The sequence below is a fragment of the Tilletiaria anomala genome, assembly GCF_000711695.1.
Source record: "Tilletiaria anomala UBC 951 chromosome Unknown K437scaffold_21, whole genome shotgun sequence".
In the NCBI taxonomy this organism is placed as follows: domain Eukaryota; kingdom Fungi; phylum Basidiomycota; class Exobasidiomycetes; order Georgefischeriales; family Tilletiariaceae; genus Tilletiaria; species Tilletiaria anomala.
The window spans coordinates 78,690-103,428 of NW_013547001.1; the positions used below are offsets into that span (position 1 = coordinate 78,690).

The 24,739-nt window shown below is 56.3% G+C and overlaps 11 protein-coding genes across 11 annotated transcripts; 3 read left to right on the plus strand and 8 right to left on the minus strand.

Annotated features, from left to right (window-relative positions):
• Window positions 1-512: 512 nt before the first annotated feature.
• K437DRAFT_76574 (uncharacterized protein) lies at window positions 513-1,276 on the minus strand. Its single transcript, XM_013388910.1, has 2 exons — window positions 699-1,276; window positions 513-610 (listed from the first exon to the last, which is right to left on the minus strand). Exon 1 carries the CDS (start codon window positions 1,131-1,133, stop codon window positions 783-785), a length of 351 nt encoding a protein of 116 aa, XP_013244364.1. The 5' UTR covers window positions 1,134-1,276; the 3' UTR covers window positions 513-610; window positions 699-782.
• A 401-nt stretch (window positions 1,277-1,677) lies between these two features.
• Window positions 1,678-3,187, minus strand: K437DRAFT_255254 (inosine monophosphate dehydrogenase). The gene has a single exon (XM_013388911.1). The coding sequence runs from the start codon at window positions 2,786-2,788 to the stop codon at window positions 1,727-1,729; it is 1,062 nt and encodes a 353-aa protein (XP_013244365.1). The 5' UTR covers window positions 2,789-3,187; the 3' UTR covers window positions 1,678-1,726.
• A 274-nt stretch (window positions 3,188-3,461) lies between these two features.
• Window positions 3,462-4,699, plus strand: K437DRAFT_255255 (mitochondria fission 1 protein). The gene is made up of 3 exons (XM_013388912.1): window positions 3,462-3,920; window positions 4,208-4,285; window positions 4,399-4,699. The coding sequence occupies exons 1-3, from the start codon at window positions 3,629-3,631 to the stop codon at window positions 4,482-4,484; spliced, it is 456 nt and encodes a 151-aa protein (XP_013244366.1). The 5' UTR covers window positions 3,462-3,628; the 3' UTR covers window positions 4,485-4,699.
• On the minus strand, window positions 4,650-6,994 carry K437DRAFT_293700 (uncharacterized protein). The gene is made up of 2 exons (XM_013388913.1): window positions 5,954-6,994; window positions 4,650-5,873 (listed from the first exon to the last, which is right to left on the minus strand). The coding sequence occupies exons 1-2, from the start codon at window positions 6,881-6,883 to the stop codon at window positions 4,926-4,928; spliced, it is 1,878 nt and encodes a 625-aa protein (XP_013244367.1). The 5' UTR covers window positions 6,884-6,994; the 3' UTR covers window positions 4,650-4,925.
• Window positions 6,995-7,357: 363 nt separating this feature from the next.
• K437DRAFT_255258 (Sm-like ribonucleoprotein) lies at window positions 7,358-8,872 on the minus strand. Its single transcript, XM_013388914.1, has 4 exons — window positions 8,657-8,872; window positions 8,328-8,463; window positions 7,561-8,053; window positions 7,358-7,468 (listed from the first exon to the last, which is right to left on the minus strand). The coding sequence occupies exons 1-4, from the start codon at window positions 8,657-8,659 to the stop codon at window positions 7,447-7,449; spliced, it is 654 nt and encodes a 217-aa protein (XP_013244368.1). The 5' UTR covers window positions 8,660-8,872; the 3' UTR covers window positions 7,358-7,446.
• A 289-nt stretch (window positions 8,873-9,161) lies between these two features.
• K437DRAFT_273235 (uncharacterized protein) lies at window positions 9,162-12,878 on the plus strand. Its single transcript, XM_013388915.1, has 2 exons — window positions 9,162-9,903; window positions 9,971-12,878. Exons 1-2 carry the CDS (start codon window positions 9,493-9,495, stop codon window positions 12,422-12,424), a joined length of 2,865 nt encoding a protein of 954 aa, XP_013244369.1. The 5' UTR covers window positions 9,162-9,492; the 3' UTR covers window positions 12,425-12,878.
• On the minus strand, window positions 12,519-14,675 carry K437DRAFT_255261 (uncharacterized protein). The gene is made up of 2 exons (XM_013388916.1): window positions 14,088-14,675; window positions 12,519-14,006 (listed from the first exon to the last, which is right to left on the minus strand). The coding sequence occupies exons 1-2, from the start codon at window positions 14,550-14,552 to the stop codon at window positions 12,600-12,602; spliced, it is 1,872 nt and encodes a 623-aa protein (XP_013244370.1). The 5' UTR covers window positions 14,553-14,675; the 3' UTR covers window positions 12,519-12,599.
• A 324-nt stretch (window positions 14,676-14,999) lies between these two features.
• Window positions 15,000-16,750, minus strand: K437DRAFT_255262 (Zn-dependent exopeptidase). The gene is made up of 4 exons (XM_013388917.1): window positions 16,482-16,750; window positions 15,684-16,406; window positions 15,375-15,610; window positions 15,000-15,287 (listed from the first exon to the last, which is right to left on the minus strand). The coding sequence occupies exons 1-4, from the start codon at window positions 16,672-16,674 to the stop codon at window positions 15,180-15,182; spliced, it is 1,260 nt and encodes a 419-aa protein (XP_013244371.1). The 5' UTR covers window positions 16,675-16,750; the 3' UTR covers window positions 15,000-15,179.
• Window positions 16,751-17,033: 283 nt separating this feature from the next.
• Window positions 17,034-18,146, plus strand: K437DRAFT_233850 (RNA-binding domain-containing protein). Its single transcript, XM_013388918.1, has 2 exons — window positions 17,034-17,957; window positions 18,034-18,146. Exons 1-2 carry the CDS (start codon window positions 17,172-17,174, stop codon window positions 18,049-18,051), a joined length of 804 nt encoding a protein of 267 aa, XP_013244372.1. The 5' UTR covers window positions 17,034-17,171; the 3' UTR covers window positions 18,052-18,146.
• On the minus strand, window positions 18,087-20,546 carry K437DRAFT_233852 (phospholipase D/nuclease). The gene is made up of 9 exons (XM_013388919.1): window positions 20,434-20,546; window positions 20,190-20,382; window positions 19,926-20,117; window positions 19,631-19,810; window positions 19,426-19,555; window positions 18,861-19,365; window positions 18,559-18,781; window positions 18,464-18,486; window positions 18,087-18,394 (listed from the first exon to the last, which is right to left on the minus strand). Exons 1-9 carry the CDS (start codon window positions 20,451-20,453, stop codon window positions 18,250-18,252), a joined length of 1,611 nt encoding a protein of 536 aa, XP_013244373.1. The 5' UTR covers window positions 20,454-20,546; the 3' UTR covers window positions 18,087-18,249.
• Window positions 20,547-21,477: 931 nt separating this feature from the next.
• K437DRAFT_76744 (kinase-like protein) lies at window positions 21,478-24,488 on the minus strand. Its single transcript, XM_013388920.1, has 4 exons — window positions 23,961-24,488; window positions 22,444-23,863; window positions 22,217-22,355; window positions 21,478-22,124 (listed from the first exon to the last, which is right to left on the minus strand). The coding sequence occupies exons 1-4, from the start codon at window positions 24,295-24,297 to the stop codon at window positions 21,600-21,602; spliced, it is 2,421 nt and encodes an 806-aa protein (XP_013244374.1). The 5' UTR covers window positions 24,298-24,488; the 3' UTR covers window positions 21,478-21,599.
• Between the last annotated feature and the right edge of the window lie 251 nt (window positions 24,489-24,739).

A 24,739-nucleotide genomic window follows, 5' to 3' on the forward strand; every position in this document is an offset into this window, starting at 1 on the left:
GCGCTGGACGATGCCGATGACGATGGTGACTTCCTTGAGATAGGCAGGCGCCTGGTTGACCTGATATGCGAAAGTCCTTCCATAGTCCCAGCTGTCGGACGCGGTGCCCATGTCAATGAGGCCCTTGGTAGAGTTCTTGATCAGGTTCGCAGGGTGGTGCGCCACGGCGGTCGACAGCTTGTCCCACACCGGCAAGCCGGTCTCTGTGGGGTAGAGCAAGCCTTGTGCGAAGAACTGGGGGGCCGTGGGCGGCTGCGCCGGGGAAGAAGTGAGCGAGCGTCGATGGTCGATTGCGGCAAGTTGTGCGTGCAGTTTGCGCAGCACCGGTAAAGTCGAGAGTGCACGTCAGGCTACCGCCCACAAGATAGACTGGCTGCGTGAGCAGGAGCGGATTCAGGGCACCAAGTTATGCCACGATGGCGAAGTGATCCGAGGAGGCCACGTTACTTGCGGCGGTGGAAGCCATCGAATTCAGCGTCGGCGCTTGCGTTGACTTGGAGCTGGGCGCACCGCCCGCAGCTGACTTGCGGGTTGCATTCAATGCCAGTTTGAGGTGTCGTTGCACATATACTTGCGATTGGCTGGCCCAGGTATTCCCGGATACAGTTGTCTGTGAGGACATGGAATAAAGGCGACAAGATCAGCTAACTGCCTTTGGACGGCCGGCGGCCGGCGTTTCAAGCGAGCCTTACACGCACCACTCCGAGGACAGACGAGGCATTGGTATTGGCGAGGCGAGGAGGGGCGGCATGAATGAGTCAACGGAGAAGTCATTGTCGACGCTAACTGCACAGGCAACCACGGCAGGAGCGAGAAGCGCAGTGGTGGATGCCACTGCGGCTGTGGCACGTGCGATACCTGTAGCCCTCATTTCTTGAACATCGGTCGATGCCACTCAAGGTCGACGGACGAGAAAGTGCATAGATCTTTGGCAGGAAAGGATCAATGGGTATGAATGGACAAGAAGGAGAGCTCCGGCGTCGACCGGGCCTTCGACCGCTGATATATACATACGCGCAGCGCTCCGCCGACTGCTTCGTTGCAAGCGTCCGACCTGCGTGTGTGCTGCATGGCTCCTTAATATTCCAGCAGAGAAGAACTAGGACCAGCATCGAGATGTTGTAGCTCAACATCGGCAGCACACCAAGTGTGACGAAAGAAAGGGAATGGAGGGAAAATACCAGGAGATACGTTCTGAAACCCTCGCTTGATGATGTGGCGCGGGGGATTTACGGCGCATTCCAGGCGTAATTCCTAGGGCTTGTGCACAAAATGAAATATTGGCCTCATTTTTTTGGTGGCCAAAGCCCGGGTGAAGAATGCACCAAATGCTGGCATCACGTCATCACCCCATCGACCCCGTTTACCCCAAACTGTAGCGGCGACGGCGTACTTTCAGGTTCTATCCGTCACCTGTCGAATGAGAGGACCTCAGCTGGGTGTCCATACAAGCTGCTCGTGGTGCCCTGTCTCGTCGACATGCTACCCCTTACTGCAACGGCTCTCTTTCAGCGCTACACGCCAATCAGTCTCGCAAGCATCTCGCCATGGTAGACAAGACATCCGTCCTCGTGCGCGGTGCCAATGGCTTGGTCGGCCGCATGCAAGGTGTGGCTTCAAATTGACTTACAGTGTGCAAAAATGTACTTACCTCCTAAGGGTAGCAGCAGCCATGGTATGACCGTGAACACGCAGTGTGCCTTCATGATAGAATATGTGAGCATTACTACAGGTAGTCACTGCACCTTTCGACAGCCGCTCTCGCCTCTTGAGACAGGCGCATTACCAATTCCCTGGCATCGACAATATCTCGCATGTTTCCTACCCCAGTCCCGCTCCACGTGACAATCCTGTTCTCGTCGCCCTTATTTGCAGCCTCTGCGTACACCTCCCGGCGCGCCTCGGCGTTGCCCCCGCGCTGCGCCTCGTAGTCGTCCACAGTGGCGTTGCGGATGCCGCGACCATCGACGCCGGCGGGCCAGCCAGTCGTGCCGCGCGCCTCGTCGAACGCCATCGTGCGCAGCGTCGCACCGTCCGATCTCAAGAGGACATTTTTTTGCGCGCGGGTGTAGCTCGCCTGCGGAGTCAGGAGGAAGCGTGTGCCGAAGATTCCGCCGTCGGCGCCTAGAGTGAGGATTGAGGCGAGCGATGCGCCGTCCGAGAGGCCGCCTGCGCCGAGCAGTAGTGGTGTCTTGTTTGCACCCAACGAGGAAGAGTTGCTTGCAGACGCAACAAGATGTACTGCCTTGGGCAGGAATTCGCTGAGGGGCGGCGAAGCAGCGAGTCCGTGCCCGCCCGCCCCGCCGCCAGTGATGGCGAGCACGTCCGGCGCGTAGTGCTCCAGCGCAGATTGTGCCTCCTCCAAATTGCCAACGCCGATGAACAGCTTCCATGAGTGGCTACTTGAGTTGACTTGCACGCGTCTTTTGAAGTATGCAAGCCACGCGCTCGTCTCTGCCACTGTGCCAAAGGAAAGCCAGAGCGCTGCGAGACGCTCTGTCGCGACGAGATCGAGGATGGCGTGGGCTTCTGACTTACTCGGCGAGTCGTTAGATGAGGGTATCTCACCGCCTGCTAGCTTTGTGAGATTCCAGACAAGAAACCCCGCGCCGATGGGCAGCATCGCTGTGTCAGGCTTGCCGTCAACTTCGTTTGGGCCAAGCTGTTCTCTAGCAAGCGCGATTTCCTCGCTCAGCTTCTGTGTCGTGTAGTACCCGGCACCGATAAATCCGAAGCCACCTACTGCAGACACAGAACCGGCCAGCTCTCCGCCACATGCAGCTGCCATGGGCGGACACACGATTGGAGTTGTCATTTGCCAGTTGTTCAGCACCTGCCCTGTAGCGTCGGCATCGTCGTTGGGCGCGAAGAGCGTCGTGAATCGCGTTTTGAGGCGTGGAGCGAGCCCACGTACTCCCTCTATCCTCGAACTAGCTGCCGAAGTCATGACTCAGATTGATACAGTGGGTACGATCAAGCACGCTCCAGCTCGGAGAGGCCAGATGCGCTTCTGGGCTGCTTGGTAGCAGGCAGACGCAAGATGCCTCAGGGTACGCCGATCGCGGCTTCTCTCGCCTTGGCGCAGCAGTATGTAAGTCTGTGCAAAATAAAACGTCGAAACGGACGTGCGCTTTGTGACCTTTCCGAAGGAGACCCATAGGATTCAAGCGGCATTCGGACGATGTCCCAATGCATGAGAAATAGGTCGATGGAAGGTGTCCCCTAAGGGCGACAGGTCGGGCATGCCGGGATTAACGGAATGCCGAGAATCCATCAACGCCTTCACTAGATAGGATCGGTCAAAGAATCGGTGCAAGTTGCGGCCCCAAAGCCTGATTATTAGGGTTGCTATCGAGAGACTTGCAAGCTGCACGCCGACGAACCCTGACGGAGCGATGCAAAAGCGTGACGTCGAGGACTCGCACACTCGCACACTTCGTATGTTGAGCTCAAGGACGCAAGCGCTGTCAGTTGCGTGTCATCAAGGACAGAAAGAAGCACGGGTCGCCTGAGGCATCCCAGCTTCCGGCAGCGCAAGTATCTGATCCGACGTTGGAGAGGAACTAACAGGCCCAGCGCACGTAGGCCTTCACCACCCGCAGCCAGGGTTCAGTCGAGTTCCAGCGCCATGTCTCTGCCTTATGCCGCAGATGCGGAAACGTCGCTCTCGCCCTCGGAGCTCTCGGTCTTGCGCATGCAGTACCACTCGGAGCTCTCGAGCGGGCATGCGACGACGCAGACCAAGTTCAACTACGCATGGGGCCTCGTCAAGTCCACCCGGCGCGACGAGATGGCCGCTGGTGTTGACCTGCTCACGGACATTTACCGCAGCGATCCACCGAGGCGACGGGAATGCCTCTACTACCTCGCCCTCGGCCATTACAAGATGGGCAACTTTGAAGAGGCGAAGAGATTCAATGGTCAGTATTAGAAAGTGCATGGGTGAAGCTAGGGCAATTTCGAACCTCGGTTGCCTACGCTTACTGGGCTGCCGGCGTGGCTGCACAATCTTCAGCCTACAGCTCGCTGCCACGAGGCTGTGGCTTTGCTTCTCTCGTCTCGGTGGCGGCGATGCATACGAGGATGCGCAAAGTTGGGACCTTGACGCTAGAGTGGTTTCCGCTCGCTCAGAAAGACTGGCCATCCGACGACATGTGCTGACGCTCCAATTTCCTGTTTCTCCATTTCCGGCGCCGGCCCATCGTAGCAATTCTGATCGATCGGGAACCCAACAATCTGCAAGCGCAATCACTCGCACAGTTGATCGAGAAAGGCGTAACACGGGGTACGTCTGCGAGCTTCCTTTCAGTCAGGCCACTGGTATCGAAATGCAGTTGCAAGCGTAAGAGCCAAGAGCTGACCCTCGCCTTCCATGCACACTCTCTGGACGTGCCGCAGAGGGCTACATCGGCATGGCAATCACGGCTGGCGCAGCCGCCGTAGGCGGTATCTTGCTCGCAGGGTTGATGCGAAGGCGGCGTTGAACGTAGCACAGCATTTGCATTGAACACGGCGACTGCGACCCGGCACATGAGGTTTTTCGCAGGGCAATGCCGATTTGGAGCATCTCATTGCTACGACGCATTATCATTGACCAACTCGACCTCGCTAGAGACAGCAGCTGCGCTCTCAGTGTCGCTTCACGTTACATGGTGGCGCTGATGCAGTCTGTAGCCAGCATATTACATCGCACGAGAGCAAGTGATGAATCTGTAAGCTAGTTACATAAATTGTACAACAGGACAGAATGGGTGGCCGTCTTTCGCTACGTTGCATTCCTCCTCTGAGGCTGAACGCACGAGGCGGGGGCGGGTGCAAGGCTGAAAAGCGTAAAGCCAGACAAATGAGAGTGGTGTGGTGTATTGTGAGTGTGCGACTCGCCGGAGGGGGGAAGGAATGCCATCCAAATGAGGGTGCACGGCACATCATCGCCTGACGCGGCTGCTCGGCGGTGAGACTGCTCCTGACCCCGCCACGCCTCCTTTCCCACCGTTTCTAGCCGCAGCACCGGCTGCCGAAGAGCGTGCGCATGGACTGCCCGTGTCTGCATGACCATGGTCGTGTCCATTCATGCTGCGGCTCGCGGTACTGGACCTCGGCACTCCCCCTGCGCCGCGCGGTGCGAACGTAAAAGGGTTGTGCGGTGCTGGGTCTGCTCTTGCTGATGCTGATGCTGATATTGTTGATGCTGATTTGCCTGATGGCTGAGGTGTGGTCTGCTTGAAGCGAGGGGATGGTTGCTGGAAATTGAAATGGAAACCTTGTGCTGCCGATGCGAGCGATGCGCCGCCGTTGTTATGCGTCGATAAAGAAGGGTCCCTGTGCAATTGACTGCTCGCTAGATCAGCAGACGCGAAGCGATGATGGGAAGTTGTATGCCGTGACCGCGCTTGCGATTGCAGTTGCTGCTGGTGAAGATGCAGCGGTTCCGAAGCGCTGGAAGTCAGCATTGGTGGTAGCTCGTCATCTAGATGCACATCCATGCCGTCCAGGTCCGCCTTGCTCGACAATGCCGCTTGCCCCTCTGCAATCATGCTCTTCATCTTCTCCTCGAAGCGCTTGTACATCGCATCCTCGTCGTCATCCTCATCCTCATCATTATCCTCATCCTCATCGTTTCCTCTTTCCCCTTTGGCATTTGCTTTCGTGACCGCCTCCTTCTCCAGGGGCAATGACCTTTCGCGAGAAGGAGAGGCGCTGCTCTCCGCCGCTTGCCGTTGCAGTGCAGCTGCGATCTCGCGGATGTGTGCGCGGCCTGAATTGCGCTGCGACGGAAAGATAAGCCGCCGCCGTCGTGAGGAAACAAATACGCGTTGTGGCCGGCCTATAGAGCTCTGTGAGCGGGCGGGCGATAGCGGCGTGGACTGTTCGGCCTATTGGAAGAGCGTAAGAAAGGCATATAGAGTGTAACGAAGGAAAGGAGCGCATGAGCAGGTGTCACGTTGGTACTTACATGATATGGCGGTGGCGGTTCAGAGTCTGAAATCCCTCCTGGTATGATAGGATCCGGCTCCTCACATCGAGGCGGCTGCTGGTCCGGTCCCGGAGAGGGCGAGTTTTCGTCGTTATTTTTACGTCCCCAACTGGACCATAGCGAATACGCCGTGATAGCGGCGGCGCCAGCCATCAATGTCGCATGTAGGGCCGTTTCTACGATAGCTCCTGCCATCCCTCTCCGCCTCTTCGTCGGTGGTTCCGCTGAACATGAGCCCGACTCGCCTTGAGCGTGCGCGCATTCTTGCTGCCGCTGTGACTCCAACTGAAGCCTCCGCTGCCGTTCGCGCTTCATCTCCTGCTGTTCTACATGATTCAAGTTTAGCGTCATCCCAGGGTACTCCCTGCCGGTCAATGCGGTGGATTTGTTCCCTTGCTGCGCCTGCTCTGCATCGCTACATGCAGCTGAGAGCAAAGATCCAAACGAAAATTCGCCCTGTGGCGTCTTGAGCGGACGTGACGTGACCGGATCGGTCAAGCCAGTGTTACCGAACCCGCTTGCGCTGGTCGTATCCAGCAGACGCAGATGCGCGAGCGGCAGCGTATTCAGTGACGGAGCCCATGATCGCTTGCGACTCTGCGTCTGGATCGGCCCTGTGCCTGGGTGATAGGAAGCACCTCCATGCGCCGGTGGGCTCGACGGAAGGCTGCCTGGTGACCCACCATTGGGCTCGTCGGACGGGCTCGGCGTCGTCATGTTATGTGCAGCGCTGTCATTCGTGCGCGCATAGCTATGTTCGTAGGAGGTGGCGAATGTCGGTTGAGCCTGTGATCGTGACGCTACGCCGACAAGGGTGGGGGGAACGCCTTTGATCTTGCGCTTGAACGGCAATGGCGCGACAGCGCTGTTGTTCCGATTGAGGAAAACGCTGTCCTGCTGTTGATCCATTGTAGATCATGCGGGCCGACGATGTAAGCATCACCCAGCGGGATGGAGCTTGAGCTGCTTTAAGTGTCCCAGTGTACCACGTGTCTGATGACTGGATATAAAGGAGGTTTCTTTGCTTGTATGACGTTCACAAACGAGTGCCAAAGGTCATCCGTGCCTCTCCCCTCAAAAAAAAATGTTTCGCTCTCGCTTTTGGCAGTGGGGACGACTGGCGCGTTCCCTCCAGCTCGTCATCACCTGGTCCTTTGATCTCCTCTCCCTCGATTCTTTTTGGTCTTCATCGAATCCAACATAAGATTCCAACACAACATGTCGCTGCGCTCGCCGGTAGGCACCCTCGGGATCACAACCAAGCCACCATCTCGAAAAGACTGATTTCCTCAAGCTCCTCGCACTGCTGCTGGCGGATGCAGTGCCCACTGTGCAATTGCAGAATCGAGCATGTGAAACGTAATAAGTGGCGGGCTTTGGGCTGGCATGGCATCGAAATCAGTTAGAAGCGCTGCTTTTGTACATTGTAAATGCGCATGTCACATCCTACAACCTGAAACGGGAGTCGTTCATCATTGTGGGGGCATGCCGAATCTGTCATCCGAAACAAGCAAATGCAAGAAAAAACGCGTGCGTCAGTTCTGGTTTCTCTCTTTTTTTTCCACCAGAAAAGGGCGTATACTCACCCAGGCGGAGGAGGCCTGAAACCCGGCGGGAAGCCTTGCGGGGGGCGGAGCGGCAAACCCTGCAAGCCCTGCATCCCGGGCATCCCAGGTGGGGGTGGCATACCGGGCATGCCAGGCGGCGGTAGTGGTCGAGCTCCGTATGGCATCGGACGCCCAGCCATCATGGGGGGCGGGATACCACCGGGCGGCATCGGTAGCCCGCCTGGCCCGCCGCCGGGGGGCATCGCGAGACCCATCCCGCGGCCGGCAGGTGCGCCTCTGCCCGGTCCCGGAACGAGTCCTACGCCTGCTGGCCCGCCAGTCTTCTCCACTGGTGGAGGCGCGAGCACGGAGAGTGAGACGACCGTCTCGCCACGTAGAATGATTAGGCCTAGTGTGCGCTTCTGCTCTGGTTCTGGGACGTTCACTGCATCGTCATCATCGTCTTCCGCTCCCTCTGCAGCCTTGCCTTTTGTCTTTTTAGACGATCGTTTTAACGTTCGAAACTCTTCGGCTGCGGATGCGAGAAAAGAGAGGGAATGGCTCCATCAGCGTTTAGGCCCGTCTCGCAAAGGCGCTCGAGTGATGATTGTGAGCTTGTCAGACCGCGTGCAGGTGTCTGCCCACCCCTTGGTGCCGATGATGCCTTCGTCGCAACACTGGTAGTCCCGCTCGCAAGCTCGAAGAATAATATCCGGACTCAATGCATGCATCATGAGACCCTCCAGCCAGTCACACCGCAGATGCCATTCGCATTCCCAGTCCTTCACGCAGGGAATGCCACTCACTCTCTGCCATGACCAGGTTCATGTGGTTGTCAAAAGCGAGCATCTGACCTGTCAGCTGCCTCCCATCATTAAGCGTGATCTTGAGGCGATAGTTGATCAAGGCCATCATGCGGCCGCCCTTGGGCTTTGTTGGAGGCTGTTGGTCACCAACCCGAAACAGAAACAGAAACAGAAACAGACAGCCAATATGCGAAGCATAAGGATGTGTCAGGACCGGCGCGGCGGGAGGTTGCGCAGGCAAGGCGGGGATCGAGGTAGAGCAGAGCAATTTCGTCAGCCTCAAGTCGCTCATTTGCTCTGAGACACAGAAGGGAACGCGCTACACTGACCATGATTGTAGTGTGTTGACGAGGATGCTTGCTGAAGGGCCGCGTGCCAAGTGGATGGGATGCCAGTCTGGTTGCGTCTGACAATGGTTCAGCAATCTTCCAACGGGCGAATCTGCGCCGAATCGATCCCGACGCTTCCGAGGTCTGTCGTCCGTCTTGTTGCAGGATGGAGGCTTGTCTTGGTCTGCACTTCTGATGGAGCACGCTAGACTTGGCGACACCGGGGTGTGAACAGAAAGTCAGAAGACCTCCAAGTGAAGTCAGAAGAGACCTCCATTGGCGCGTAGCGGCCGAGTTTACAAGCAATTGAGGAATAGCGAGTAAAGCTTGTGTAAATCCACGCTGGCTGTGCCAGCTATTAGTGCAAAGGTTAGGGTTTTTGAACCTTGATTTAGATTAGATACCGGGACAACCCAGCCTGCACCGCTGACATGGACGCAACATGGATGTGCGAGATCTGATGATGAATGGGCTTTGGAAAGCGGGGTTGACAACCCCCGTTAACGATACCGACGCTTTCTTGGGCACGATCATTACCACATTGAGAGCAACGGGCTGCTGAGTGACCATGGAGGCTGCAAGGTCGAGCTTGCGGATGGACCCCTGGCTGCTTGGCATGCCACTACATCGTCCACCTACCAAAAGCTGACCGGATCCCGAGCGCCCACCTGTCTGCTTCATGTGATTCATTTCATCTAAGCTGACATCGGTCTATGAAACGCTCGACCAGCCACCTGTATTAGAGGCGGCTGTACATAGAACATATCTGTCTATCTTGCCCATCATTCGCTTGAAGCTCATCGTCGATCCGTCATACCAGTTGGCCATACTTCAAAATGAATTCCTTTCGTTCCAAGCAAGATTACATGTTCGCGACGTCCTCGCGACCCAAGCTCGCAGCGGTGACCAAACCGTTTTTAGATTTATGCCGGCGCACCGAGACCATGCTGGAACAAATTACTGGCGGCATGGTCGAGACAGAAGCCGAGTGGGATCGCAAGCACGATCGTCGCAGCGCCGCACCGGGTATGGTTCTTGTGAGCCCAGATGCAAAAAGGACTCGAGGTGGCGGATCGAGTACGGCGGGTAACAATACTTGGGGCAGGACCCGGAAACTAGGAGGTGTGGAAACTTGGGACGATAATATGGAGGAATATGCATTCCAGAAGAAAGAGGTCAAGTGCAAATCTTGTAAGCTCATCTTTGCAGAGAGGACAGGGCTCGACATGCACTATAGGCTTTTCCCGGTGAGCCTGCCTTGCATAACTCAAATCTCACTTCCACTGGCCAGCGCATTGATCACATTATACACAGGAGCATTCTGATCGAACAGCTTTCAAGGAAATGACATCCGATGAATATTTTTCGCAATCAAGAACTAATCAGCCTTCAATATGCCCGCATCCCCGTCCTCGCGGGCACAGGAGGAGCGAAACCCTCGGCGTAATACCAACAGCATCGTCGCAGATGGCCTCCTCTGCATCTGCACACGATCCACCAGATGAAAGTGGGAGTGGAGACGGGTCTGTGAAAAGGAGCGACCACGAGGAGCAAGAAGAAATGATGTACGTTCAGCGAGGGGATACGGCGAGAAAGGATAGCCACTTGCGCTCGTACTCGCTCGGTGCCGCGGATCTTCTCGACTTCGCCTGGTCTGAGAGCCAAGATCAGCCGCAGCCGGATCTGGAGCTATCGTCATACATTGGTGCTCTGCCTCCACAGTTGACATCGGCGCAAGTTTCTAGCACAGTATCCTCGTCGAGGAGTAGTTCGCGGAATGAGATGGTGGGTGGGCACAAGCGTACCGATTTCTTCGGTTCCACCAGCTCAATCGGAACCGGCGTGTTGCGCGATTATCCTATACGGCCAGCGCACGGAAGACGAGGATCGTCAAGCTCCATCGGCGTTGACCTACCGCGTTCTTACTCTGGGGTTGCGCTAGCGAACGGCGGCCAGAGCGCTTCAGTCGATTCAACGCGCTCGTTCGGGATGGGCGGCGGCCCGAGCAGCTATCCTCGCCAGTCACACGGTGGACGTCGAGATTCGACCATCTCCATTGGCTCGCTAGACGTTAGCGTGCGGCGTTCCGACCCACAGCGACCCTTTATGGAAGGCGAGAGCAGCTCCTTTGAATCAATCAGGTTTATTGAGTCGGTTGCTGCTGCTGGAGTCGGAGCGTATTCCCCGCCGAAAGCTCGCGAACACACCAGCTCGATCAGGTCTATTGGCGCTGGTCTCTCGCGGATGCATGCTCGGCGACCTGCAAATGACCCCAAGGACACTTCCAACTCGATCAGTTCGGTCGTGGACAGCGTGCCGGGAACATCTGCCAGTGTCTCAGCACGCGAGCAGAAGGACTTGGCGAATTATCTCAACGCATTCGGCGCGGCTGATGTTCTGCGACCTGCACAAACATCAGAAAGGGCTCTCAATTCACCTGCACCGGCACCTGCGCCACCGCCTGTTCCCCTGCCACCGCCTTTGCCACCCCTACCTGTCGTGCCGAGACGACAACCGCTGCAACAGAAGCCAGCTCCGCCCGTCCCACCGCCACCTGTGCCGCTTCGAAAAGCGACATTCCCCCTGCCTCCGTCGAAAGCACAGGGTGTGCAGACACGACTCGAACACGAAAAGGACATGCCCATTGCTGTGCTGATGAACGATCTGGAGGTTGTGCGCGCGCATCTGAGCCAGGAATTGGAGACAGAGCACGTCCAGAGGCAACTGCAGCTACAGCAACATCAACGAACGAAGCAAAACAACGGAGCGTCCTCTGAGAGTGCCGGAGACTTGGGGCGATTCTTGCTGCTTTCGATCAAGGGCAAGCCCAGCGGTGGTGGGATATGTTCCAACATTCCACCTGCGTCGTCTGCCCCTATCGTGATGCCCAGTCAGCAACAAAGCTCAAGAAGAAATCATCATCTTTCTTTACAACAGCGAAGCGGTTCCACCGCGATGACAGATACGATCGTATCCTCATCACAAGAGTACCTTGCGCCGTCTGCAGACATGGCCGCTGCCTCCAGCACCGATGCCTATCCTTCGCATTGGGAAGAGATGCGAGCGAAAGCTCGAGAGCCACTGATGATGGTTCGCGATGGCTATAGCATGGGCCCCAGTAGAAGCACTAGCGACACAGAGGGGATCACCGGAGCTTCCTCCTTTGAGCCGCAGCTACACTCGGCCACAGGAACATTGATAGCGTGGACATCACAGGACCGTAATTCAACAGATTCTGAAGATGCAGCAGAGCATTTGTGCAACGTCAACAAATGCACCAGCATACCGACGCTCCCTTTACCATTTGAAAACTCCTCTATCTGCGATTCGCCGCTCTTAGGCGCCAGCGATGAGATGCGGCTATGGACCAAGTTCCAAGACCCCGAGTCGCTTTCGTCTACGTCGGACCTGTCGCACTCGAATGATGGCCTTGAAGAGCCCAAGAAAGCAACTGGGCCAGGGCAGGTGAACCAAACCATCTCACCAAGTGGGTCGTATCCGCTACCATCACGGATGAATGTTAGTACGCAGAGCAACGACGCCTCCGCCACCCCTGCCGCCGTTAATGGACAGGTGCCGCGGGTCGATTCCTGTTTTCAAGTGCCCACAGCCACAGCGCAGAATGCATCCTCCTCTCCACCTGTGCCATCGTATCCGGCGCGCCCAGCGCGAAGACTTGCGCCTGCCCTCCCTACAGGTGCGCGAAGAGCGTCGCTGGGCCCACCACCGCCACTACCACCGATGCCAGCGGTTGATCCTTTCGCTTGACGCGCGCAGCGTCGAGATTCTTATCTGGCCGATGTTTCCCCTTACACTTGCGCAAATTCGCTAAGTGACGCACGACAAGCATGCCAATATTGTCGCAAAAAGAATCAAGTCCAGCCGCCGAATTAGCGTACCATTTTGCCCTCTGTGATGCATTCTGCAAGCACCTGAGTGTATTCTACCAACCAAATACAGCATCGTTGATCCTTCCCAGCAAGCCGCTCCCTGGTTGTTGACCCTTAGCCGATCCGCCAGAGGCTCCCTCATTGCCCGCAGGCCGCTGTGCGAAAAGCGAGCTGGCCGCCGTCGGCCCAACTGAGCTGGTACCAGCTGATGTGCCGCCGAAAGCAGCATTGCGCAGCTGGGTTAAAGGGTTGCCATTGCTCCCACTGCCACTTCCCCTTGCGCCACCGGAGGCTGAGGGACTGGACGCGAAGACGGCGTTCTTAGAGCCGATGACAGAGATCGGTCTGCCGATATGCGTTCGTGGTGTGCCAGTGCCACCGCTCAGCGTGCTTGTCCGCTGGGTAGGAGCTATGCCATTCGCACCCGCTGATGTGCTGCTGCCTGGGCCTGCAGCTGCGGCGTGAGCCGCCGTCGAGGCGGAGGGTGTCCCATTCGGAGAGGCGCCCGTGCCTTTGGTGAAGGCACCTGAGCTCAGCCCACCGACAATCATCTCACGCTGCAGGCCGTCGTCCTTCCAACGCACACCCACCATCGCGATCCCTGCAAAAATCTCGCCATTGCGCCTGATTGCCCTGAGTGCAGCCCACGGGTCCTTATAGACAATCTCCAGGCAGCCGTCTGTCGTGCTTACCGCACTGAGCGTGACCCAATCCGTGCTTTGCACCAAGCCCAAGGTGGAGAAATGCTCGGTAATCACGGCTTCTAAAGCACGCGGGAAGCCAAAGACGAGGATCGTCCGCAACGATGGGTTATCAGCAGCTGCTGAGGTTTGATGGGAAGATCCGCGCAAGTTGTGAGAAGCGCCAGCTTCAGGTGCAGCGGTTTTGGCGGGCGCACCGCTCGCTCGACCAAGAAAGCCTGATTCATCCCGTGCCATCGAGCGCTGCGCTGCGAACGACGAGTCGCTCATCTCGTTGTCCTGCGCAAGCGACTCAATCGGAGGGGCGTAATCTTCTTCATCCATGCCTGCGCCTGCACCCGCAGCGGCGCCAGCTGAAGCGCATATCGATGCAGCAGGCGGAGATTTGGACAGCCGCAAGCCGCGACTGAGGGACGGGGAGCGACCGAATGAGACGCTGTGCCTACCCGATGGTGCTCTTCCTTTCGATCGAAGACCGGAGGGACCAAACACACTCTTGCCTGCGCCAAATGCACTGTCATCGAGCGAGCCGACCCCCGCGGCATCTGCCGGCGAGCCCGACGTAAAGAAGGCCGATGAGAAACGCTGGTTGGGCGAGCTGCTTGTGCCACCCACGCCTGAGCCAGCGCCAATATCAGCGCGTGACGAGCGAATGCGGTCAGATCCGAATGGTGTCGATGGTCCAGCGCCTGACTCCGGGTCCTTGCTGCGAGGAGGCGACGCCGAGGGTCTCGAGGCGTGCAGCGGCGAAGAGTAAGGCTTCGGATCGGAAGAAAGTGGCGTGAGAAAAGACGGGGCATCTGTGGCTTTCGCGCAGAACGATCTGTCTATTTCACTCACTCTGGCCTCCTTAAGCTTGCTGAGGTAGCCCGGAAGATACTCTGTATTTGCGCCGGAAGGCCCTGCCGCGCCAATCGCACCTTGCTGCCCGCCCATAGGTCCCCCTCCTGCAAAGCCGCTGTAGCCAGCATTACTGTTGTTCATACCGAACAAAGATCCAGCACCGGCATAAGCGGACGTAGATGGTGCAAGTCCATATCCCACATTTTGTTGCGCCATTGGTGATTGGCCGGGAAAAGGCTGGGGTTGTTGCTGATGTTGCGGCTGTCCATATTGCTGCACCTGTTGCTGCTGATGCGGCGCATGCGGTTGAAATGGATGAAAAGTCCCTGGTTGCTGTTGCTGTTGGTGCTGCTGCTGTTGCTGCAGACCAGAGCCAGCAAAACCTGCACCCCCAGCCGGACCTGCAGGAGCGGATTGGCGGCTCAGGTCGCCGACAGATAGTGGACCAGGGGATGCAAACATATTTGTTAATTCAGCGATGTGGAAGCCGCGGATACCTGCACCCTGGCGAAGGTGTCTGTAGCTACGAAACGAATTGGTTACAGACGCACAGTCGTATCACATATGGATGGATATAATTGTTGGGGCAGCAGAGAATTGAGAAGCTGGAAGAGATAAACCATGAACGTCGGTCCAAGGACGCGTCAAATTCTCTCTCCTTTCATTCAGTTGCTCTAAACTCTGCAAAACGCGTGCACAGTGTAGAAATGTCACTATTGACGATCCAACATGGACATCAACCAACATTTCTCCGCTCAAGTGAATGACGACCCCCTTTTCTGCTCCATTGCTTGGGATCGTCCGGAAAGCAATGAAAAAGGCGTACCTGTTGTGTACACTAATGGATTCGCGTCGGCCACGGTGGCTGGTGGCGCAGATGGAAGGAAGGAAGCATGGTAGAGACGAAGGCGAAGCGAACCTAGTGTATTTCTACAGGACAATGCTACTGTACAGTTTCAGGCTTCTCATGAGTACATACATCAGGAACATGCCGAGATTCCATTTGTCGAGGGAGCCAGAGGCGCACGTTGCGGTTGGTAATGTTGGTCCACAACAGCGCGCGTGCGTAGGATACCCTCATGCACTGCATCAAGCCTGTTGGCCTGCAAGCTCGACCGCAAAAGCGGTGGTGAGACGGACAAACTTGAGCATGTGGTCGAACGAGTAGCCTTCAGCAGTGGTCGTGTCGCCCGATGTCTTTAGATCGTCGAGGAGGGCAGGGGAGAACACGCGATCAGCGCCTCTTGTCGCTCTCAAAGGACACGACACAGAACATGCACTCACATGGATGTTCCGCAAGTTGCAGTCATCGTACAAGCCCTCCACGGCGAAAGCAGCAGGAATTCCAGCCTTCATCCAGCTCGCATGGTCGGACGCAGCGTAGCCGATCTTGGTCTGCGCAGCTGGAATGTCGAGATATTCTGTCACGAGCATCTCCAGGAAGGAGGTCAGCTTTGGATCCGTAAAGTCTGCAACGAGCGCAATCTTTTCGGCTGTTCCTGGCTTCAAGAAAGCTGTCACTATTCGAAGGTTGTCGTGCAGATGCGTCAAAAGTAGTCGCACTGAAAAGCGAGATTGCAAAGATGCACTCACTGTCCTGTTGCAGCATGGCGCGCACTTCCCTGCCTCGCTGAACGTAGCTCTTGACAATCTCTTGACTGCCGAGCAGGCCGCCCTCTTCCGCAGAGTACCAATGCCATTCGAGATCATAGTCACCTTGAGGCTGCCAGCCGACAGCTAGCAAAGCCCGGAGTGCCTCGAGTAACGTCGCTGTCCCACTGCCGTCATCGTCGCCGCCTGGGGCCGGCAAGAATGGGATGAATGCTGTGCTGTCAAGGTGAGCACCGAGAATGACGACCGGCTTGTGCTCCTTCTTGATTGACTTGGAAGCATCAAATGGCTGAGAAGAAGAGTTTGATGGGAAGTGCATGATGATGCTGTTCTGCTGCCAGTCATGCTCAAACTCGCTAACAGTGATCTGCGGATTGGTGCTGGCAATCTCCTTGACTTTGCTCAGCAGCCACAGTTGGCTCTCTCTACCGGTTGCACTGCGGTAGTAGCGGTTGCGAAAAGACGTGAATTTCTTAAGATTGGCGCGCGGGCCATCGGCGGTAATGTTGGAGAAGACGCGGGTCTTGAGGAAATCGGCATGAGCAGCCTTGGTAGGCCAGGGGCGCTTCGACGCTGTCGAGGCTAGCGAAGTAGACACCACAGGAAAGTCCGCATGATCGGTCACATCAACAAATTTGACGCCACGCATGAAGAGAAGGTGCTTGCCGAGCTCAGTTGTCCAATATGGCTCTTGGTCGGGAGAGGCTGCAGGGAAGTTCAGGTAGGTTATGAGCAAATGACAACGCGACGGGCATCGCGACACCAAAAGGAGCCACTGACTTTGAATCATGCGCCACGTGACAGCATGCTTGACCTCTCCCCAAAGCGCGGAGATGACAGCAGAAGCCCCTCCAGCGATATTTGTCGTCCAGTCCAGCTTGAGCGACGTTGATGCTCCCGATGTTGGAGCGGCCGAGATGCCCGGCGTCAAGCCGATGAGGGCCACCGCTGCAAAGGAGGTGGAGAGCTTCATAGCAATCGATTGCTTCGGATGGGTCGTTAACGTCCTCGATATGCTTATTAGATATGTCTTTCTGCATACAAGGTTTGGACGAGTTGAAGAGAGCATACACATAGGAGAGCGGGTACATCAAAGCTGGCGACAATGGGGCATGCGGACGATAGTCGCCACCGGACGTTGCTGCACGCGGCCCGCCTGCACTCCAGACTTGGATGGTCAGGAGAGTGTGGGGTCCTGACTGATATGATTACATAATGTATTGCCCGAACATATTAGGGTTGCCCTTGCCTCCAGTTCTCGTCAATCGCATTTTACCGTTCGAGTCGCTGCTCAAAGTCTTACTCAGACGTCTCTGAAGTCACGACCCTCAACCAAGCTTTTGGCTTCACCATCGCTCTCACCACTCACCAGATTAGTATCGGTGTGGGAAAAAGAGCTCGCACGCACAACAAGTTTCAGCTCGGACCCCTGCTTTCATTTGAAGCTGGCGTGAGCCTGAGCCATTAGAGATGGAAGCCGAGCCAACCGCAGCGGCCGCCGCGCCGCAAGCCGAAGAAGCCAAAGGCGATGCAGCCGATTCGATTTCAGAACATGCGAGCGAAAGCGTCTACATCAACAACCTCAACGAAGACATCAAAATCGATGTGCTCAAACAAACGCTCAAGAATCTCTTCGGTGTCTACGGGCCCGTGCTGAGCGTGCAAGCGCAGAAAAACGTGCGGATGCGAGGTCAGGCATTCGTCGCGTTTGCATCCAAAGAGCAGGCTGCGAAAGCCGTCAAGGAGGTCGCTGGCTTCCCACTGTACGGCAAACCGATCCAGATCTCATTCGCGCGGCACAGGAGCACAAGCGTAGTCGAGAAGCTCAACGCAGGGAATGCCGATGTGGTTAGAGAGCACAAGCGATGGCTTAAGGCGCATCAGGCACGACAGCGTAGAGGGAATCAGCTGCGGAGGAATGACCTGGCCGCGAAGATTGCAGAGAAGAAAGCTGCTGCTGGAGAGCTTGATGAGCAGTCAGCAGCGGCGCTTCCTGGTGCGCACAAGAGGCAAGAAATCGCGATGCCCGACGAGTATCTGCCACCGAACAAACTCCTATTCGTACAGAATCTGCCGGAAGGAACAACGCGCGAAGCGGTCGAGGCGCTGTTTTCCTCTTTGGACAATTTTGCCGACATCAGACCTGTGCCAGGCAATACCAAGATCGCATTCGTCGAATTTGCAGACATTCCTAGCAGCACGTCAGCAAGAGAGAAGTTGAATGGGTATGCGTTCCCAAGTGGGGAGAAGATCAAGGTGGGACAGACCTTGGACAGTCACATCAAGCGAAATGCAAGTCTGGCTGACGACGGATTTGTTCCCTTGCTTGCAGATCACCTTTGCAAGGTGACGGCTTTACGATGCTCGGAAAGTGTATTTGTAACGATTTCTTCTACAATGCTGGATGCTCAATTCGCTATGGAGGAAAAACATGACTCGTATGCTACAAGAAATTGCGGAAGAAAGCTATAGTATCTACAAGCCAATCTTTCTGGGAATTCTTGGGGCGAACCACTCGGAAACGTCGGATAACGAGCGGTTATCCCGGTCATCCCTGTGCGAATTGATCCCATGGGACATCTGAAGACTTGTACGGCTCGAGTGGGTGCTTATATATGGGTACCTGGAGGCCGAAGCAGCGTTGTGCAGGAGGCTTACCCAGATCAGCGCGGGTGATTGGGAACACGATGCCTCTGAAAAATAAGCATCCAAGTCTCGTCAGCAATCCCTGGATGCGATGCAGTGCGAGATGTGACACGCACAGCTCATAGTTCTTCACAGTGGACTGCCAAGAAAATGCAGCAAATTTCAGAAAGATGTTTCAGAGCGGCCCCAGTTGCATTGCGTATGTGCCCACCTCAGGGTTGTCTTCTGTTCCTTTGATGTTGCCCCACGCAGCCTCTGTCATATTGTGCGAACCCACGTAGCTCCAGCCGATCACATCGTCTGGCCTGCCTCCTTCTGCATTGATGATGCTACTGGGATCGGTCATCGCGTCCGGTGGCAAGGCAAGCAGGCTCTTTGCATGCATCAATGTCGGCACTCGTTTTGAAATTTGTTCATTGAACATTGATTTGTAGCTAAGGGAGAGAGTTTAGGCGATCCAAATCGTCAGTAATGGCCTCGGGAGCGGGTGTGTTTCCATCCATCGTCACTTACGTATTCTTTAAAAAGTGGTCCTTATGGCCGTAAAAAATTCCAGCGAACCCGACGCCGAGGATAAACCTCTGCTTGACAAAGCGCTCGGAGGGGAAGAGTATCTTGACGCGCCGGGGCCAAATCATCTTAGCGGCTGCAGCCGTGGATTGTGCCACTGGTGCATTCGTTAGCAAATCGATTGTCCTCTCGTAATGACTGGCCAGCTTGACGGCGGCGACAGGCGCGGGCAGCGTTGAAGGCATGTGGTGCCCAGACGCAATCAAATGCATCGTCTTCAACCAGTGCCGAGTGTACCATCCCGTTGAGGAGCCTTGCATCTCCAGCACGTGCCCACCTGGTATCTTATGGAGGTGAAAACTTTCCAGTATGTGGCCAAGACGTCCAAGACCGCTTTGTCTGATTGCGTCCCATCCTTTGCGAGGCACCGATGTCGGGATTGATGCGACCAGTCGCGCGTTTGATCTGTCCAGGTCGTATTTTGGGAATGCAACTCGCATCGGATGAGCTGCAATAATAGTCAACCAGCCGAACACAGAAGGTGCAACGGGACTTTCTATGGACTTACCGACCGGGACACCAAAAGATTGAAGAACGAAATCTAGCTGTAATCGCAGGTCTCCAGCAGGACTTCCATTCGCGGAACCTAAAAGCGATGAAGCTGTTGACTTGAGGGGAAAGTCTTGAATGTAAACAATCTGAGCAACCCGTGTAAGTGAGGATAAAGCAAGCTGCAACTTGGTGGCCAGAGCCAACACGGGGCCCATGCTCACATTCTCGACCGCCTGCCAGTCGCACGATTGCAGATTCCCCGTGGAAAGCACGAAGCGTAGATGGTGCTTGAAAGCCAAAAGCATGAACTTCATGTGCTGGACGCCGTGACGTGGTGGGAGCTCCGGGATCAATAGTCGCCACCCAGGCGTCAATTCAGACGGCCTTTGAATGCCAGGTTGCTGTGTTCATGGTCGCATGCGTTGAATAAGCAAGCGTTGAGGCAAGGCTACGGTAGTAGCTCACCAGCATCGGTCCTCCATCACTCCCACGTCCTGCATCGGCGATCATCAGGACTTCAGGGGCAGAGTCGCCTGAACCGACTGTGAATGGCGACGGAAATTGAGGATATAGCCATGACATCTCGCAACTGTAGCTACTAAGTACGGCTTGATGTAGTCCATTGCTATTCGTCGGTGTGGCGGGAAGGAGCAAATCCGAAAATGGCACACCTTTCATATGCTTGGGTGCAAGGGCATTGAAACCATGCTGTACCGTTAACAAATAGTGAGCAAAGATGCTTGAAATGGTCTTGTAAAGAGGCGTACGCTTGGGACCCACCCTGATTGTACCGTCCCAAAACCTATCTTGAGGTTGGATTCGCGCATATACTGGATCGTTGACGGGATTGACCGTGGCAAAGCGAGCTGTCGATGATCCGCTCCTACTTGACCCACCCTGCTGCTGTTGCTCTCGATCGCGTCCACTGTTCAATGTCCTGCATGCTGTTGACGGGAACTTGTCATTTTCCTTTCTGCTCGAATAATCTGTGGATTCAAAGCCGACGCCCTGAGCCTCATGGAACCTGTATACTCGCGCAGGCATCTGCTTGCTGCCTTCATCGTCCGACCCAAGGCCTTGCTCTCGTCTGCGCTTGCAATTGCGCTCTAAGCGCGCTTTCTCCAGCGAGGCCCGCTCCTCGCGTGCGAAGATCGAGGCTGTACCTTGTTGTTTTGCCTGCCTCACGCCGCTCCACGCTCCTTCGGCATGGGTCGCGGTTGGTTGCTGGGAAGGAGGAATATCTAACGGAACGACTTCATCTTCCGACTCGGTATCAGATTCTGGGAGGACAATTGCGTCCTGTGCGCTTTTGCCTGACCCCATCACGTCAATGTTGCAGAGCAACACTATAGCGTGCTTGCGCGGCGGCTCCCTGCGGGCATCACTTAGTGCTCAGCATTGAACGTACGAGCAGCGAGCTACAGCCTCCGAGCACAAGATGTGCAGTCTCATTTATCAGGGCTCATATTTTGGGGAATCCATTTGTAACCTGAAGGCTTGAATCCTGATTCAAGCAAAGACCGAATTACATAAAACCCATATTCGATGCAATGACATACCCCACGGGGACTGTTTTCCGGTTAAATGTTCATTTTGTGGATGTTTTCTCCTGTTTACAGACGAAGAATCCAGGTTGATTCGCGGATTTACAGAAGCTGGAACAAGTACCTGGCTGGCGAAGGGAATGGCTGACTGGAGACCATGTTCGCGTCTCTGGCCCCACAAGGATAGTGTTATGCTTGAGAGCCGAGTCAACCAGAGCCGGTTAAGCTGGCCCCACGGAAGAGAACGAATCCAATGCTGCGAAGCATGCTGAAGGCTTGCCCACGCTGTCCCAAGCTCTTTCGCATGCATGCTGTGACCAGGCGACCGGCCCCTGCTGACCAAGCCTAAGCTGCTCTGCTACAAGCAGACGAACAGCACAAAAGCATCCGTCTCCATCGCTTCTCGCCTCGTCTCTATTATACACAGGTGCTGTGCGATGGACTCCGTCAGATGCCAGGGACAAAGGCGAAGCCTTGATGCGCTGTGGGGCCCAAGGAAGGGGCTGCAGCAGCTTTGCTTACCATACCGAATATATGTGAGTGTGTCGTCCCGTCTCCCTCGCCTAATGCCCTGATAGGTAGCCCCAGCCTTGATGTTATACGCATCTGCACTCTCCCTTCCCGACTCTCTCTCTCTTGCGGATGTCTACGGCTCAGCCGGCACATCTCTATCCATGCTCATCGCACGCGGCGGCGACGGGCTGTATTCTCGTGCCTCGGGTGACTCCACGTGGGACATGCCGAAGCTGGCGCAGCTCAGCCCGAATCCGTTGCTGCCGCGCCGGCTGCGTGAGCCGACAAAGCTGCCGACGTCGTCCCGGCCGCTGTACGAGAATCCGCGGAACTGATGCTGCACGCTGGAGCTGAGCACGTCGTCCTCGCCGCCCCTGCCGCCGCCGGAGATGCCGATACCGTTCGCGCCGCCGGGCTTGTCCAGCTGGCTCGACAGCTCTTGTCCGTCGATCTCCGCAACGGTCCGCAGATCCGTCTCGGTGAACTCGGGGTCAAAGTTAGCGACTGACTCCTCGGACTCGACGAGCGGCTTGAAAGGTGGAGGGATCTTCTTCTGCGAAAGCGCAGTGAAGTCGATATCCTTGAAGAAAGCGTGTTCTTTGAGGTCGACCGCATCGCGCTGCGAACCCAGACGGTGCTTCGGGTTGCGGTTGAGCAGCTACAAGGAAGATGAGACGCGAATGGAGGTGGCAGCGTCAGCAAGGCAAAGGAGGCAGAGGCCATGAACAGGTGCGCTGAGAGCACACTCACCCCTTTGACAAACTGCTTGCCATCGTCGCCGATCGCACCTCGCGGGAACTTGATCTTGCCAAAGCAAATATTCCTGTACATCTGCTGCGTGTCCTCTGCGTAGAACGGACTCCATCCGCAGCACATTTCGAACAGTAGACTGTTTGCGAGTCAAAGTAGACATCAAGGTATTGGAGAGAGGAAAGTGTCAACCCATGCGCTTGGAAGCGAAAAGACTGCATACTTACACTCCCAAGCTCCAGAAATCAACGAGCTTCGAGTATCCGGACTCGTCGAGCAAGACCTCTGGCGCGAGGTACTCTGTCGTCCCGCAGAATGTGTTGGTCAGCTGCCCGTTGCCCAGGTCCGGCTTGCTTAGTCCAAAGTCACACAGCGCGACGTGGCCCGTCGCGTCCAGCAAAATGTTCTCAGGCTTGAGGTCGCGGTAGACAATGTCGTACTTGTGCAGATGCTCCAGCGCGAGCACAAGCTCGGCAATGTAGAAGCGCGCGCGCTCCTCGGTAAAGCGACCTTCGCGCTGCAGGTGCCAGAACAACTCGCCGCCGGATTTGTAGTCAGTGACGAAGAAAAGCTCCGTGTCGCTCTGGAAGCTGAACTTGAGCCCGACGAGGAAAGGGCAGTCGAGCGACTTTTCCAAGATTTTGCGCTCTCCCATCGTGTGTGTGACCTCCTTCTTGATCGCGATCTCACGTTTCGACAGAACTTTCATCGCGTAGATGCGCTTCGTGTCCTTCTTGCGCACTTGAAAGACGCGCCCGAACGTCCCCCGCCCGATGAGCTTCATGTACTCAAAGTCGGCCGGCGTCAGCTTCTTCTGCGCCGTCTTTTCGTACGCGATCTGGATCCGGATCTCGCCGCGGCTCTGCGGCGCCTGTATGTCCCCGAGACCCTCGATGCCCATGCCACCCGCGCCCGTGGCCACTGCGTTGGCGCTCGCCTCGGCCGCCAACTCCTCGCGCCCGGTGAGCGGATACCACTGGTCAGAGCTCATCTTGTGGAAGAGCCGCGGCTTGATCAGGCGCATGCCCAGGAAACCTTCGTCCTCGGCGTGCCGGTCATACACGCTGATGAAGATCCCTTGGTTCTCGTGCGTCACGTCGAACTTGACCTCGTGCTTCCAGACCGGATGCGACGGGCTGGATGACGAGCTGGCGCCGTGCATAGGCGTCACCGTCGTGGCGCGCGGTCGAGACGCCACCGGGCCGTCCCCAAAGGTGCCCTTCAGCGCCCGATCCTGCACGTCCTTACTAGACGTGGTCGCGGTGGCAGCAATGCCCTCCTCGTCATCCATCGGTTCTCGCCCAATGAACTCGTTCTTGTCAAAGCTGACGACAGCGTACGGCCTGCTTGCCGCGCTCGATACTTGCAGGTTGCGTGCGCTGACGACCTTGATGGTCAAGTGCCCGCGTGGTGCGGCGGTATTCCGTGTGGGCCCCGTGCTCGACGCAGCGCCTGCTGTACGGTTGGGCGTGGTTTGGCCACTGACATTAGCTGGTGCAGGCCCTACAGTCGCTGAAGTAGAGGAACCTGCAGTTTGCTGAGTGTTTGTGGAGCTTCCCGCAACAGTCACGTTGTTTGCAGATGAGGAAGGTGTAATGTCTGCGTCCTTGTTCTTTTTCGGCGGCATTTGCATCGTGAAGTCAGGAGCTGTAAAACGCACACAAGGCCAATGGGCATTGGAGAAAGAGACAAGTTCAATACGGCAGCAGACGGGCGATGCAGGGCTAGTGCTCTTTTGACTCACCGGCAACGCTCAGACTTGTCGTCGGGATATTTGCCAGAATAGTGACACCGCCCGGGGTCCTAAGACCACTGGGTGTCATCTCGCCAGACTGCATCGGTATTCTCTGCCCCAGCCCGGTCGACGTGGACGCCGCCAGCTTGTTGCCCCCTGTCATTCCTGCCTGATCCGCTTGCCCTGAGCCTGCGACAAAAGATGGATCCGCCACTGCCCCTGCAACCATGCTTGCTGCATGCGTATCGAAGGGGTTGCGCTGCTCTTCCGAATACGCCGACAAGGCTTTCGGCGTGGTCTGGTCTGCTGGACTAGACGGCCAGAAGCCCTTGAGCATGTTGGCCATTTTTGCGCAAGTCCAATCAATGAGCTTCAGACGATGGGTTCGGAGGTGATGTTATGCAGGACCGACAGCAGGATTGCTGTGCTCAGCAATCTAGCGCGTAGATGGATATGCCGCTCGGTGCTGTTTGGCAAGTAGTGGGTCGAGTGGGTCGCAAGAAACGGGGTTACTCTGGCGCGTGCAGGCAGCGTCGCACTTTAACCCACTAGTTCTCGGGAGAGTGGTGGAGCCCGCGGCTATGTTGTAGTTGGGGCGGAGCCGACAAGGATGAAGAGCCGGCAATGCAGGTTGATGAGGAGGAATGCAACGGATGAACCTGGGAGTGGGAGGCCGAGTCGGCCACAGGAGAGAACCGGCGAGACAAACAGTCCCAGACGCGACGCCCAATGTATGGTGCCTGTGAGCAACCAAATGTGACTCTATCTAATGGCGGTGGCGGTGACGG

Bases quoted from the DNA above. Each gene is read 5' to 3' on its own strand.
- K437DRAFT_255255 (XM_013388912.1), top strand. From the start codon at position 3,629: ATGTCTCTGCCTTATGCCGCAGATGCGGAAACGTCGCTCTCGCCCTCG. The intron at 3,921-4,207 runs GTCAGTATTAGA...GGCCCATCGTAG, and splicing joins AGAGGCGAAGAGATTCAATG to CAATTCTGATCGATCGGGAA. The intron at 4,286-4,398 runs GTACGTCTGCGA...GACGTGCCGCAG, and splicing joins CGAGAAAGGCGTAACACGGG to AGGGCTACATCGGCATGGCA.
- K437DRAFT_255262 (XM_013388917.1), bottom strand. From the start codon at position 16,674: ATGAAGCTCTCCACCTCCTTTGCAGCGGTGGCCCTCATCGGCTTGACG. The intron at 16,407-16,481 runs GTCAGTGGCTCC...ACTTCCCTGCAG, and splicing joins CACGTGGCGCATGATTCAAA to CCTCTCCCGACCAAGAGCCA. The intron at 15,288-15,374 runs GTGAGTGCATGT...GACGATCTAAAG, and splicing joins GCAACTTGCGGAACATCCAT to ACATCGGGCGACACGACCAC.
- K437DRAFT_233852 (XM_013388919.1), bottom strand. From the start codon at position 20,453: ATGCCTGCGCGAGTATACAG. The intron at 20,383-20,433 runs GTTCCATGAGGC...TTATTCGAGCAG, and splicing joins ATGCCTGCGCGAGTATACAG to AAAGGAAAATGACAAGTTCC. The intron at 18,782-18,860 runs GTAAGTGACGAT...TCTCTCCCTTAG, and splicing joins GACCACTTTTTAAAGAATAC to CTACAAATCAATGTTCAATG.
- K437DRAFT_76744 (XM_013388920.1), bottom strand. From the start codon at position 24,297: ATGGCCAACATGCTCAAGGGCTTCTGGCCGTCTAGTCCAGCAGACCAG. The intron at 22,356-22,443 runs GTAAGTATGCAG...ACTCGCAAACAG, and splicing joins GATTTCTGGAGCTTGGGAGT to TCTACTGTTCGAAATGTGCT. The intron at 22,125-22,216 runs GTGAGTGTGCTC...TCTTCCTTGTAG, and splicing joins GCAAGCAGTTTGTCAAAGGG to CTGCTCAACCGCAACCCGAA.
- K437DRAFT_255254 (XM_013388911.1), bottom strand. From the start codon at position 2,788: ATGGCAGCTGCATGTGGCGGAGAGCTGGCCGGTTCTGTGTCTGCAGTA.
- K437DRAFT_273235 (XM_013388915.1), top strand. From the start codon at position 9,493: ATGAATTCCTTTCGTTCCAAGCAAGATTACATGTTCGCGACGTCCTCG. The intron at 9,904-9,970 runs GTGAGCCTGCCT...CATTATACACAG, and splicing joins TGCACTATAGGCTTTTCCCG to GAGCATTCTGATCGAACAGC.
- K437DRAFT_255261 (XM_013388916.1), bottom strand. From the start codon at position 14,552: ATGTTTGCATCCCCTGGTCCACTATCTGTCGGCGACCTGAGCCGCCAA. The intron at 14,007-14,087 runs GTGAGTGAAATA...TCCGATCCGAAG, and splicing joins GCAAGCTTAAGGAGGCCAGA to CCTTACTCTTCGCCGCTGCA.
- K437DRAFT_76574 (XM_013388910.1), bottom strand. From the start codon at position 1,133: ATGTTGAGCTACAACATCTCGATGCTGGTCCTAGTTCTTCTCTGCTGG.
- K437DRAFT_255258 (XM_013388914.1), bottom strand. The intron at 8,054-8,327 runs GTGAGTGGCATT...TCGCATCCGCAG, and splicing joins GAACCTGGTCATGGCAGAGA to CCGAAGAGTTTCGAACGTTA. The intron at 7,469-7,560 runs GTGAGTATACGC...TTCGGATGACAG, and splicing joins TTCAGGCCTCCTCCGCCTGG to ATTCGGCATGCCCCCACAAT.
- K437DRAFT_233850 (XM_013388918.1), top strand. From the start codon at position 17,172: ATGGAAGCCGAGCCAACCGCAGCGGCCGCCGCGCCGCAAGCCGAAGAA.
- K437DRAFT_293700 (XM_013388913.1), bottom strand. From the start codon at position 6,883: ATGGATCAACAGCAGGACAGCGTTTTCCTCAATCGGAACAACAGCGCT. The intron at 5,874-5,953 runs GTAAGTACCAAC...CTCTTCCAATAG, and splicing joins AACCGCCACCGCCATATCAT to GCCGAACAGTCCACGCCGCT.